Here is a 15,074-nt window from a genome sequence, read left to right on the forward strand (position 1 = left end):
GGGCAAAGATAGAGTATGAGAATAGATGGGGGAATATCATAAAAGGGAATCCAAAAGTCTTCGATAGGCATATAAATAGTAAAGAGGAGGGGTGGGGCCGATTAGGGACCAAAAAGGAGATCTACACATGGATGCCGAGGGCATGGCTGAGGTACTAAATGAGTACTTTGCATCTGTCTTTACCAAGGAAGAAGATGCTTACAAAGTCATAGTAAAAGTGGAGGTAGTTGAGATACTGGATGGGCTAAAAATTGATAAAGAGGAGGCACTAGAAAGGATAGCTGTACTTAAAGTAGATAAGTCACCCAGTCCGGATGGGATGCATCCTACATTGCTGAGGGAAGTAAGGGTGGAAATTGCAGAGGTATTGGCTATAATCTTCCAATCATCCTTAGATATGGGGATGGTGCCCGAGGACTGGAGAACTGCAAAAGTTACACCCTTGTTCAAAAAAGGGTGAATGGATAAACCTGGCAACTTCAGGCCAGTCTGTTTAACCTCGGTGGTGGGGAGGTTTTCATAAAGGATAATCCGGGACAAAATTAATAGTCACTTGGACAAGTGTGGATTAATAAAGGAAAGACAGCACGGATTTGTTAAAGGCAAATCAGGTTTAACTAACTTGATTGAGTTTTTTGATGAGGTAACAGAGGGGGTTGATGAGGGCAATGCGGTTGATGTTGTGTATATGGACTTTCAAAAGGCGTGTGGTAAAGTTCCACATAATAGGCTTGTCTGCAAAATTGAAGCCCATGGAATAAAAGGGGCAGTGGCAGCATGGATACGAAATTGGCTAAGTGATAGGGAACAGACAGTAGTGGTGAATGGTTGTGTTTCGGACTGGAGGAAGGTATACAGTGGTGTTCCCTGTGGGGCGGTATTAGGACCACCGCTTTTTTATATATATATTAATAACTTGGTCTTGGGTGTACAGGGCACAATTTCAAAATTTGCAGTTGACACAAAACTTGGAAGTGTAGTAAATAAAGAGGAGGATAGTAATAGACTTCAAGAGGATATAGACACACTGGAGGAATGGGCAAACACATGGCAGATGAAATTTAACGCAGAGAAGTGCGAAGTGATACCTTTTGGCAGAAAGAATGAGGAGAGGCAATATAAACGAAATGGTACAATTCTAAAGGGGTTTGCAGGAACAGAGGGACCTGGGGGTATATGTGCACAAATCTTTGAAGGTGGCAGGACAGGTTGAGAAAGCAGTTAAAAAAGCATATGGGATCCTGGGCTTTATAAAGAGAGGCAGAGGGTACAAAAGCAATGAAGTTATGTTGAACCTTTATAAAACATTGTTTCGGCCACACCGGGAGTATTATGACAAATTCTGGGCACCGCACTTTAGGAAGGATGTGAACTCCTTAGAGAGGGTGCAGAAAAGATTTACTAGAATAGTTCCAGGGATGAGGGACTTCAGTTATATAGATAAACGGAAGAAGCTGGGCTTGTTCTCCTTAGTGTGGAGATGCCGGTGATGGACTGGGGTTGACAATTGTAAACAATTTTACAACACCAAGTTATAGTCCAACAATTTTATTTGAAAATCACAAGCTTTCGGAGGCTTCCTCCTTCCTCAGGTGAATGTCAAGAAATCCTCGAACCTTTCGCATTTATAAATCACAGAACAATACCTGGTGATTACAGATAATCGTTCCAACTGCCCGTTGCCAAGGCAATCAAAGTGTTCAGACAGAGATGTGTTACCTACAGTACCACCGAATATACAAACAACCAAAAAAAAAACAAACAGAGAGAGAGGCAGAAACATAGAAACATCCGGAAGGAAGAGAAAGACAGCAAATGACCCGTTATATTAAAATCAGATAACTTTTGTTCGCTGGTGGGGTTACGTGTAGCGTGACATGAACCCAAGATCCCGGTTGAGGCCGTCCTCATGGGTGCGGAACTTGGCTATCAATTTCCGCTCGACGATTTTGCGTTGTCGTGTGTCTCGAAGGCCGCCTTGGAGTACGCTTACCCGAAGGTCGGTGGCTGAATGTCCTTGACTGCTGAAGTGTTCCCCGACTGGGAGGGAACCCTCCTGTCTGGCGATTGTTGCGCGGTGTCTGTTCATCCGTTGTCGCAGTGTCTCCATGCAGACACTACGACAACGGATGAACAGACACCGCGCAACAATCGCCAGACAGGAGGGTTCCCTCCCAGTCGGGGAACACTTCAGCAGTCAAGGACATTCAGCCACCGACCTTCGGGTAAGCGTACTCCAAGGCGGCCTTCGAGACACACGACAACGCAAAATCGTCGAGCGGAAATTGATAGCCAAGTTCCGCACCCATGAGGACGGCCTCAACCGGGATCTTGGGTTCATGTCACGCTACACGTTACCCCACCAGCGAACAAAAGTTATCTGATTTTAATATAACGGGTCATTTGCTGTCTTTCTCTTCCTTCCGGATGTTTCTATGTTTCTGCCTCTCTCTCTCTCTCTCTGGTTTTTTTTGGTTGTTTGTATATTCGGTGGCTGAGGAAGGAGGAAGCCTCCGAAAGCTTGTGATTTTCAAATAAAATTGTTGGACTATAACTTGGTGTTGTAAAATTGTTTACAATTGTTCTCCTTAGAGCAGAGAAGGTTAAGAGGAAATTTGATAGAAGTGTTCAAAATCATGAAGCATTTAGATAAAGTAAATAAAGAGAAACTGTTCCCATTGGTGGAAGGGTCAAGAACCAGAGGATACAGATTTAAGGTGATTGGCAAAAGAACCAAAGGCGACATGAGGAAAAACTTTTTTTTTTTAAACACAGTGACTAGTTATGATCTGAATGTACTGCCTGAAAGGGTGGTGGAAGTAGATTTAATCATGGCTTTCAAAAAGGAATTGGATAAATACTTGAAGGGAAAAAATCTGCAGGGCAACGGGGAAAGAGCGGGGAATGGGACTGACTGGAATGCTCTTACAAAGAGCTGGCATGGGCTCGATGGGCCGAATGACCTCCTGTGCTGTAACCATTCTATGATTCTATACTATTTATATATATATTAAAAAAAATTATTAAAATTATTGTAGCAATGTCAATTTCATGACTACTTGAAATTCATTGGTGCACGCTAAGATTTTCTGCTGCCCTTGTGTCTCCACGTAGGTAAGATGGGAATACAGGAATTCACATTAAAGTCCGCAGAACAATATAGCTGATCATCATCAGACATGTGCATCTGGGTAAAGTGTTGCTAGTTCACATGGGTGAAAAAAATAGTTAAAACCTGATTACTGGGCTGAGGAGAGGAGATACAGCTAATAGTTTGGAGTTGCTTTGCTTCACAGGTAGAAAGAGTACATAAGGAAAGCCTGCCAGGCAGACTGTATGCTTTGAAACCTATATAAAATTGACAGCACTATTAAATTGTGAAAGACACCCCACTGATCTTCCCATCCCAATTTGAACATTGAAGTGGGGGCATAATTGGAGTCCCAGTTCTAGATTTGTTTAATGAATCTCTGATTTGTCAGGCAACTGAACGGGCTAGGACTAGTGGAAATACTTCATGAATATTCAATTTCATGGATAAGCTTTTCTTCGCAGTTCTATGTTCCAAGTGATTAAAGTTTCAAGATGATTATTATTTTGAAGTACTAGTGAGAAATCTTGTAACCTACTGAGATCTGCCATATTTACTATTCCTTCTGTTTAATTTTACTCTTAATAAACTTGATTTGTAGTTTGTAGCCTGAGATGCACTGTCTGTCAGAGAGTTGTTTGACTGTCATTTGGAGAAATCAGCTATTTCCTGTCATATTTCCATTATGTATCTCATTGATTGCCCCAAGGTAATAATAAAATGAAGATAGCTTTTCAACATTAGAAGGATATCAATTTGATTCACTTCTGGCTTGATACAGTAACCCTCTTCATCCACCTCTGGGATATTCTATTACAAAAAGAGAAAGACATAACAGTTACATGGCAACAATGAGAACCATATTTCTGTATACAATGAGAACTCTGCCAGTTACTATTCGGAAACTATTTACATCAATAAAGGTACTTCCAGCTGTATGCATAAAATGGCACTATATATGCATGCTGTACCAGGAAAACTATTGTACAAGTTATTTTCTTCCTTATGGAGTTAAAAATAGGATCCTTAAAGACAGTTGGGCAATGCATAATAATTTTGTTAAACAGCTGAGCAACAAACTTTAAAAAAAATAAAGATTTTTCCATGATGTCCTGGTCAACTGCATTACGTGGACTTTTTTGGCACAGGACAGTTCCGTATGTGATCAGAAGAGAAGTGTGGCTATGTCAGAGATTATGAGCTCCATATCCGCTACTATGAGGACCTGGCAGGAGACACAAAGTGCTTGGATGACTTTTTTAAAAAAAGCACAAAAGTAAAGCAAGAATATCGCTGTAATGTAGCAGTAAAGGGCTTTATTTTTAAAAAGGAAGCTATTTAGCCTATCATGTCTGTGCTGGCTCTTAAACAGCTATCCACTTAGTCCCATTCCCTTTTAATTTTATCTTTTGCAAATATATGGAGAGGAATAAAAATCCTAGTTGTTAGATTATATGTAAAACCCACTGTATTCAGGGAAATGTTTGCAAGAATGGAGAATTAAAGTAGTGCAACTGAAACTTTAGCAGGGTTATACAAATTCTGATATATGTGCCATGATAGTAAAGAGAATGTACTGAAGAAGGAGTTTCCATGAGCTGAATCACATAAGAAAGTACAGGATCTGAAAAGACTCTGCAATTGTTACGTACGGTCCTAAAAACTAATAATTTTCAATTGCACAATTCTCCCTCAAACGTTTCCATACTATTTGCCTCCACTGCCTCTTTGGGCAGTCCATTTCACACACTCTTCACCCTCTGTGTAAAGTAGGTATATCTAAACTTTCTATGCACCTTCCCTCTTCTAAACTAGAGCCTTTGTCCCACTTAGAGCTGTGGAAATCTGGAACATGTTAATTTATCTATTTCTTTAAAGGCTTGGATATCTCCCTTGAGCCTCCCCATCCACCGTAGTCAATCACAGGCTCTTCAGTCTCCCCTCATAGCTCAGATGCCTTAATCTGGGCATCAGTTTTGTTGTCCTTTTCTGCACTCCCTCCAATATTGGACATCATTGCAATAGTACGGTAACCAGAATTGTACACAGTACCAGTTAGCACCTTATACAAATTCGTCACCTCCTGGGTTTTGTGCTCTGGCTATACGTCCCAAGATCCCATTATCTTTCCTTACTGCTGCCATAAACGGCACTATTGGTTTCTGTGAACTATCCAACAATATTACAACTACAACAACTTTCATTTAAGTAGTGCCTTTAAAATAAAAAGAAATGCCCCAGAGGAGTGAAAGAAATATCCCCAGATTCTTCTCCTGTGTTGTGCCCTGTAGTGCAGAGCCATTTAACTTATAGTCGCACTATTTATTTTTCTTCCCTGGTCTCATTAACTTAAATTGGGCCACATTAAATGTGCCATTTTGCCACTCATCAGTCCACCCTCCCAATCTGCCCAGATCCCTTTGTATTTGGTTTGCCTCTTCGATGCTGTTTGAAACCTCTCCCAATTTGATGTAATCTGCAAACTCTGTTTCTGTCTTCAGGTCCAGATCATTTATATATACTGGAAATAGAAAAAGAATCAGCACTGAGATCCTTGTGGTACCCCACCAGTGACCTTTTGAAATCATAATTCAGCTCTATCCACAGCCACTCTTTGCTTTCTCTGGTTTAGCCTATTTAAAATTGAGGAGGTAACAAGGAGGGTTCATGAGAGTAGCACGTTTGATGTAGTCTACGTGGATTTTAGCAAGGCTTTTGATAAGGTCTGACATAGCAGACTGGTCAGAAAATTAAAAGCCCACGAGATCCAAGAGAAAGTTGCAAGCTAGATCCAGAAATAAAAACAGAAAATGCTGGAGAAGCTCAGCAAGTCAGGCAGCATCTGTGGAGAAAGAAACAGAGTTAACGTTTCAAGTCAAAGACCTTTCAGCAGAACCATTTGGGGAGGGCAAACAAGGCAAGGGAATACGCAATAAATGGTAGGATACTGAAAAGCGTAGAGGATCAGAGGGACCCTGGAGTGCATATCCACAGATCCCTGAAGTTAGCAGGACAGGTAGATAAGGTGGTTAAGAAGGCATACTGGATACTTTCCTTTATTAGCCAAGGTACAGAATATAAGAACAGGGAGGTTATGCCAGAACTGTATAAAACACTGATTAAGCCACAGCTAGAGTACTGCATACAGTTCTGGTCACCACATTTCAAGAAAGATGTGATTGCACTAGAGAGGGCATAGAGGAGATTTACGAGGATGTTGCCAGGATTGGAGAATTTTAGGTATGAGGAAAGATTGGATAGGCTGGGGTTGTTTTCCTTGGAACAGAGGAGGCTGAGGGGTGATTTAATTGAGGTGTATAAAATTATGAGGGGCTTAGATAGAGTGAATAGGAAGGACCTATTTCCCTTAGCAAAGAGGTCAATAACCAGGGGGCATAGATTTAAAGTAACTGGTAGAAGGATTAGAGGGGAGTTAAGGAGAAATGTTTTCACCCAGAGGGTGGCAGGGATCTGGAACTCACTGCCTGAAAGGGTGTAGAGGGAGAAACCCTCATCACATTTAAAAAGTACTTGGATATGCACTTGAAGCGCAACAACCTACCTTAAGACTGCGGACCAAGAGCTGGAAAGTGGGATTAGGCTAGATAGCTCTTTTTCGGCCAGCACAGAATTGATGGGCCGAATGGCCTACTTCTGTGCTATAAATTTATGATTGCCTTCTATTCCATGCCTCCTACTTTGTGGATAAATCACTTGTGTTGCACAATATAAAAAACCTGATACTAACATCTAAATATATCAATCACCGCTGTTATGTTAAAAGACAAAACTTGCAAGTAACTGCAGACCATGGAGTGGAACTGGTATTAGGCCCTACCAGCAGAGACCTCTCACTAAATATCAGATGGGGGGGCTCTGGAAAGCCTAGAGTCTGAGGATGTTGGAAGACTGCAGAAATGTTATGCATCACATTAACAATATTGTCTATGATTTGAACAATATGTCCATGCATACTAAATGCACATAGGCATATAATAGTGCATGTATTGAAAATGTAGCACCCAGATGGACAATTATGCTTATATATTCATAATGGTTTTCTTCACAAAGCAACTAGAACTCAATAGCTACAAGGTGCACCGAATGCATATCACATACCACAGCACCAGCTATCATCTCCAACACTTGTAACAGACTCCAGTGCAAGTGCGCATACTCAGAACAAGAACAAAGCCCTCATGAGGGGGGAGAAAAAATCATGGTGAGGAAGGGCACTTGTGGTGGGGCTTGATGAGGAACCAACATGTACAGGACATAGGTTCTGAGTTGCCCCTCCTGAGTTACCAGGGGATAGAGACATTAGTGGGCCTGGTTTTCAATGAAGGATATTAAAACATAAGGTCAGTGTTGAACATTCATATGCCACTATACACATGGCAGTGGAAGGTGGTATGGTTACTTAATGCAAACAATCATCTGCATTGCAGTCTGCCATTGAGCATGGGACATTTGTAGTAACAGTCTCAGTAACGCAGGCTATAAACACAGCATTTCTCATGACTGCTCTGACTACTGCAATGGAGGCATTGGGGTCTGAACTCCAAGCAGTTCTGGCCACCTTTAACTTGCTTGGCAAATGGTTACAGGCAAAAATGAGGAAGTAATTCAGAGACTTCATACATGAAAGAATGCTCAACTTCTTTTACTATCATAGGTTCATTTTGCAGATTTTTCAAAACTTCATATCTGCTCTGTCAACAAGATTGCCTATTTCTATTCCTACCTTACCTCCACTGAAACTCTCATCCACACCTGAAGTCAACCCCCATATAAATTCCAACTCATTAAGAAATCTGCTCTTCACATCCTATCCCATAATAAGTTCTGCACTCCTATCATGCATCCCAAGGTCAAAAAGAGGAAATGAAAAATCATCTAGAGTTCCTTTTGATCACAATTATCTAGTGACACAAGATGAAATGTGCATGTTGCCATAAATTGGCCAGCCAGGTGGTGAAGGATAGAATACTAGAGCCTGGTCTTCAGTTGCTTCCAAGCCTTTATTCACAGAGATCCACATTACCCAGAGTGCACCCCTAGTTAAGCTCTCAGTGTCCCCAATGGATATGCACCACCTGAATACAATCAACACTAATTGATATAAATCATATAGATACAATTAACACATGTCTGTCAATATCAGATGAAGACAGGTGTTAACTCAGCTGTGATGGCACTCCTCTGGGTTGAATTGGGTGTCAACACTCATCCCTTCACATGAAGGTACCAAAGGATGGACCTGTATCCCTGAAACTATACCCCAGATTCAGCTGAGAGCAGAAAACTTTGTTTGGGGGGTGGGGGGGGGGGGGTGGAGAAAGAGAAAGTATGACCAATTTCAGACCTCATCTGTTATTTTGAGTATATTTCTCCTTTTGCAAGCAGCATGGGTACAAAACTAGCAAAGCACAAATTTCAGCAACAATATACAGTTTTGCTACAAAGTAATCTTCCTGAATCATGCTGAGAGTTTGTTTCCCATGGCTAGAGACTCTAGAACTAGGGGGCATAGTCTCAGGATAAGGACTGAGATGAGGAGGAATTTATTCACTCAGAGGGTTGTGAATCTTTGGAATTCTCTACCCCAGAGGGCTATGGATGCTGAATCGTTGAATATGTTCAAGGCTGAGATAGACAGATTTTTGGACTCGTGGGGAATCAAGGAATATGGGGATCGGGCAGGAAAGTGGAGTTGAGGTCGAAGATCAGCCATGATCTTTTTGAATGACGGAGCAGGCTCGAAGGGCCGTATGGCCAACTCCTGCTCCTATTTCTCACATTCTTATGTTCTTAAATCTTCTGTATATTCACCACATCCCTTTTTGGTGAGGAACTGGCAATGGAAGATCAAGAAAGAAGGGAGACTGCAGCTATTATTATTGAGAAAACAGCTACACCTGCAGGATTTTACTTAGTGTTCTGAAAATCAAATTTCCCATGGTAGCCACAGGTAGCTCCATTTGAAGTCTTCTGGAATTGTATTTGGTATGCAAACAGAGATAGATTGGATGTAAAAGAAATAGAATAAGAACAAATTTTTTAAATGTCACACATAGTTCATTATGAATTTTTAGCTTCAAGCTCATTTATTTTAATTCAGAAATGGGTACATCAGTTCTATTAGAATTTTTTTTCCTACATTACAACAGTACTTCATTGGCTGTAAAGCACTTTGAGGTTGTGAAAGGTGCTATATAAAGTTCTCTCTTTCCCGTTTCAATAATTCAATGTACGTCAAGATGCTGATAAATGGAACATTTTCCATTTCAGATATCAGTGTCAGCATCTAGCAGTCCCAGGTCAGATATACTAGTTAGATGCAGGGTACAGCTCCCTCTACTCTGTCCCAACGATGTGCGTCAGCCCAACCCAAGAAGGACACCACCCACAATAGCGTGATGTTTTTCAATTTCCCACACCAGCAATCCTAGTCTCTCTGAATAAGACTGCCAAATTAGGGCAGCTTTGGGATGTGATTAAAACTTATGTAGAACTGTTACAGCCAGCAGACAGGAAACAGGCAGCAGACAGAAGTTTTCTGATTTCTTCATCCCATCAGTCTGGACTAGATTTGAATCCAGGGTGCAGAGGCCCAGAGGTGAAAGTGTAGTGTATAACTAGTGCACAACCCAATCCACTTAAATCAAATTTTAGATTGTACTTAAGGTTATTACTGGGTAATATTAAAACTGAGCGATGAAAAGAATTTTAAAAATTGTTCCTATGGTGAAGTCTGTAATGTAGTATATTTCTACATGTTTAACGATATTGGTGGAACTAAGAAATCAGAAAGAAGCAAAAAAATTCATACAAATCTGAAATAACTTTAAAAGATTAAAGATCAACTGGACAGCGGTTAAATATAAAAGAGTAACCGGGTTTCACAAATTAACTTTTAATTGTTAGAGAATGCAAGATAGCCCTATAGCTCAAGCAGCTAAGTATTTGTGCCTCCCAAGCAGAGATTCCTGTCACTTCAACTTCCTTGCCTCAAATGGATAATTTCTATCAGTTCTTCTTCAGTCAGTTAATTTGTTAAATTGCTACACAATAGTGAAGTTTTCTGGGTTTTTTTTGGGGGGAATGCAATTTCTTCTTCTGTAGATGTCTGTTTTACATCTGCTATATGTCCATTCCCTAGCCACCAACTCCATCCCTCTCCCTGGCCATTGTCTGAGGCTGAACCAGACTGTTCGCAATTTTGGCGTTCCACTTGACCCTGAGATGAGCTTCCGACCTCATATCCGCTCCATCACCAAGACCGCCTACTTCCTCTTCCGTAACATCGCCCGTCTCTGCCCCTGCCTCAGCTCATCTGCTGCTGAAACCCTCATCCATGCCTTTGTTACCACTAGACTTGACTATTCCAATGCTCTCCTGGCTGGCCTCCCATCTTCCACCCTCCATAAACTTGAGCTCATTCAAAACTCTGCTGCCCGTATCCTACCTCACTCCAAGTCCTGTTCACCCATCACCCCTGTGCTCGCTGACCTACATTGTCTCCCAGTCCGGCAATGCCTCGACTTTAAAATTCTCATCCTTGTTTTCAAATCCCTCCATGGCCTCGCCCCTCTCTATCCCTGTAACCTCCTCCAGCCCTACGAGATCTCTGTGCTCCTACAATTCTTGCCTCTTGTGCATCCCCGATTTTAATTGCTCCACCATTGGCAGCCATGCCATTAACTGCCTAGGCCCTAAGCTGTGAAATTCCCTCCCTAAACCTCTCCGCCTCTCTACCTCCTTTAAGACGCTCCTTAAAACTTATCTCTCTGACCAAGCTTTTGGTCACCTGCCTTAATATCTCATAAAATTATGTGGCTCGGTGTCAAATTTTGTTTGATGACGCTCCTGTGAAATGCAGTGGGACGTTTTACTACGTTAAAGGCGCTATATAAATGCAAGTTGTTGTTATGTATTTTGTGCCACCAGTTGTTAGACTAATGTTTGAAGACCGTTAAGCAGCATTTACTTAACAAAAGGCTTAATTCTTCAGAACAAATATACTCAGCACAAAAAATGCATTGCTTGAAAACTACACTGCACTTAAATTTCTAGCCTATGGTCATCTATATGCAAGCCAGTACTGTACATTCACTTTGTTGGTCAATTTAGTGGACCATTTACCAGGTACATTACCTGATTACCTATTTATGAGTTGTTCTCATGAGTTGAACTCAAGAGATTACAGAGAAATCTTTTACCGTATTATATTTGGGATGATTTATCAAAATGTTATAGTATCCAGAAAAATAGGACTGATTCTACTACCAAACTCTGTTCATTTTTTAAAAAATTCATTCATGGGATGTGGGCGTCGCTGGCATTTATTGCCCATTCCTAACTGCCCTTGAGAAGAGGATGGTGAACCACCTTCTTGCATCCGAGTAGCTTCCTAGGCCATTTCAGAGGGCAGTTAAGAACCAACCACATTGCTGTGGGTCTGAAGTCACACACAGGCCAGACCAGGTAAGGATGGCAGGTTTCCTTCGCTAAAGGACATTAGTGAACCAGATGGGTTTTTATGACAATACAGTAGGTTCATGGTCACCATTACTGACACTAGCTTTTTATTCCATTTTACTTTTAATTAACTAAGTTTAGACTGTGGCAGGATTTGAACTCAGGCTTCTGGATTACTAGTCCAGTAACATAATCACTATGCTACCATACCCATTATTAGATTTCTACCTTTGTTTGATCTACTTACAACTGAATCTGCATCTGGAGATTCCCTGTAGAAGGAATAAAATAAAAATAAAAGTTAATTGCTGAAAACATTCTAATCATAAATACACAAAAAGAAAAAAAGATAATTAGTATTTACATACAACCAGTAACATTTACAATACAATATTTTTTTAGAAGGTGCATTCATATCTGTAATCTTGTAAAATACTTTTTATATATTATTAAAGAATGTTACCCCATCATGAATTTTTTTAAAGCTAATAAAAGAAGGGATTGGATTAAAATCTATTGATGTTATAGGAATTAGTTTTCAGTGAGAAAGCCAATAGAGCATATAAAAGCTTTTAAAAATGAATATGTATGACTTTAGTTGATATAGGGGGGGAAAAGCTGCAGTTTAACAGGAAGAGTAATAGATCTATGACAACAGATAGCTGGCAGTGAGTTACAAGCCAGGCATTCAACTAAGCTGTGATTGCATAAATTGCAAGTAAAAAATCATCAAAACTAAGATGGAATTGTTGATTTCGATTTACTTCCATATATCATCCTATCATATAGTTTACAGTTTGTTATTCAGCAGAGCATGCCAAGTGCAGTAGAAGTGAATAAACTATGGCAAGACAGAAGTTGATTGGGAGAGTCTGTTGGCAGGCAAAGGGACGTCTGGTAAGTGGGAGGCTTTCAAAAGTGTGTTAACCAGGGTTCAGGGTAAGCACATTCCTTATAAAGTGAAGGGCAAGGCTGGTAGAAGTAGGGAACCTTGGATGACTCGGGAGATTGAGGCACTAGTCAAAAATAAGAAGGAGGCATATGACATGCATAGGCAGCTGGGATCAAGTGGATCCCTTGAAGAGTATAGAGATTGCCGGAGTAGAGTTAAGGGAGAAATCAGGAGGGCAAAAAGGGGATATGAGATTGCTTTGGCAGATCAGGCAAAGGTGAATCCAAAGAGCTTCTACAAATACATAAAGGGCAAAAGGGTAACTAGGGAGAGAGTAGGGCCTCTTAAGGATCAACAAGGTCATCTAAGTGCGGAACCACAAGAGATGGGTGAGATCCTGAATGAATATTTCACATCGGTATTTACGGTTGAGAAAGGCATGGATGTTAGGGAACTTGGGGAAATAAATAGTGATGTCTTGAGGAGTGTACATATTGCAGAGAGGGAGGTGCTGGAAGTCTTAACGCGCATCAAGGTAGATAAATCTCCGGGACCTGATGAAATGTATCCCAGGACGTTATGGGAGGTTAGGGAGGAAATTGCGGGTCCCCTAGCAGAGATATTTGAATCATCCACCGCTACAGGTGAGGTGCCTGAAGATTGGAGGGTAGCAAATGTTGTGCCTTTGTTTAAGAAGGGCGGCAGGGAAAAGCCTGGGAACTACAGACCAGTGAGCCTGACATCTGTAGTGGGTAAGTTGTTAGAGGGTATTCTGAGGGACAGGATCTACAGGCATTTGGAGAGGCAGGGACTAATTAGGAACAGTCAGCATGGTTTTGTGAGAGGAAAATCATGTCTCACGAATTTGATTGAGTTTTTTGAAGGGGTAACCAAGAAGATAGATGAGGGCTGTGCAGTAGACGTGGTCTACATGGACTTCAGCAAAGCATTTGACAAGGTACCGCATGGTAGGTTGTTACATAAGGTTAAATCTCATGGGATCCAAGGTGAGGTAGCCAATTGGATACAAAATTGGCTTGACGACAGAAGACAGAGGGTGGTTGTCGAGGGTTGTTTTTCAAACTGGATGCCTGTGTCCAGCGGTGTGCCTCAGGGATCGGTGCTGGGTCCGCTGTTATTTGTTATTTATATTAATGATTTGGATGAGAATTTAGGAGGCATGGTTAGTAAGTTTGCAGATGACACCAAGATTGGTGGCATTGTGGACAGTGAAGAAGGTTATCTAGGATTGCAACGGGATCTTGATAAATTGGGCCAGTGGGCCGATGAATGGCAGATGGAGTTTAATTTAGATAAATGTGAGGTGATGCATTTTGGTAGATCGAATTGGGCCAGGACCTACTCCGTTAATGGTAGGGCGTTGGGGAGAGTTATCGAACAAAGAGATCTAGGAGTACAGATTCATAGCTCCTTGAAAGTGGAGTCACAGGTGGATAGGGTGGTGAAGAAGGCATTCAGCATGCTTGGTTTCATTGGTCAGAACATTGAATGCAGGAGTTGGGATGTCTTGTTGAAGTTGTACAGGGCATTGGTGAGGCCACACTTGGAGTACTGTGTACAGTTCTGGTCACCCTATTATAGAAAGGATATTATTAAACTAGAAAGAGTGCAGAAAAGATTTACTAGGATGCTACCGGGACTTGATGGTTTGACTTACAGGGAGAGGTTAGACAGACTGGGACTTTATTCCCTGGAGAGTAGGAGGTTAAGGGGTGATCTTATAGAAGTCTATAAAATAATGAGGGGCATAGATAAGGTCGATAGTCAAAATCTTTTCCCAAAGGTAGGGGAGTCTATAACGAGGGGGCACAGATTTAAGGTGAGAGGGGAGAGATACAAAAGGATCCAGAGGGGCAATTTTTTCACTCAAAGGGTGGTGAGTGTCTGGAACGAGCTGCCAGAGGCAGTAGTAGAGGCGGGTACAATTTTGTCTTTTAAAAAGCATTTGGACAGTTACATGGGGAAGATGGGTATCGAGGGATATGGGCCAAGTGCAGGCAATTGGGACTAGCTTAGTGGTATAAACTGGGCGACATGGACATGTTGGGCCGAAGGGCCTGTTTCCATGTTGTAACTTCTATGATTCTATGATTCTATGACAGCTAAATATGCATGGCATTAGGCAACTACCTCAGTAACAGAGTTTGTTTCTAAACAAAATACAAGAAAGGATAAACATAATATTTTCCATTTTTTTTTGAGACACTGGCTTTTAATTTAAAAAACTAGAGTAAAGGCCCACAATGCAGGACATTACCAAAGCTGAAAAGACTAAAATAGAAGACTAAGTAAATCACAAAGAAGTAATGGTATGATGCCAAGCTTGACTTTTAAAAACCTGATGATTGTTGTTGAAGGGAGGAAGGCTAAGGGAGTAAGAACTTCCATGGTTGGGTGGGTACTTTTCTCCCTCCCTTCTACAAAGGGCCTGGTTGAATTTAGATTCCCTCGCTCCTTTAGAAGACAAAGTTCAAATGCCAATTGTAATAAGGATCTGATCTCGGGTCACCCAAGCCATTTTTATACTTCTCTAGTGCCATGCTAGAGCCACTGCTTTCTATCACACAGGTCTTACACAGCCAGCGGCAA

General features: G+C 41.3%; 1 protein-coding gene across 1 annotated transcript in view; it reads right to left on the reverse strand.

The window, feature by feature from the left end:
• fcho2 (FCH and mu domain containing endocytic adaptor 2) overlaps nt 1-15,074 on the reverse strand; it is a 239,153-nt gene that overhangs the window by 117,195 nt on the left and 106,884 nt on the right. The window contains exons 11-12 of the mRNA XM_067982732.1: nt 11,820-11,844; nt 3,842-3,901 (exon numbers count right to left, since the gene is read on the reverse strand). Coding sequence (XP_067838833.1) covers nt 3,842-3,901; nt 11,820-11,844 — 85 coding nt within the window. The remainder of the gene's footprint in view (nt 1-3,841; nt 3,902-11,819; nt 11,845-15,074) is intronic.

The sequence above is a fragment of the Heptranchias perlo genome, chromosome 4 (genome assembly GCF_035084215.1).
Source record: "Heptranchias perlo isolate sHepPer1 chromosome 4, sHepPer1.hap1, whole genome shotgun sequence".
Lineage (NCBI taxonomy): Eukaryota > Metazoa > Chordata > Chondrichthyes > Hexanchiformes > Hexanchidae > Heptranchias > Heptranchias perlo.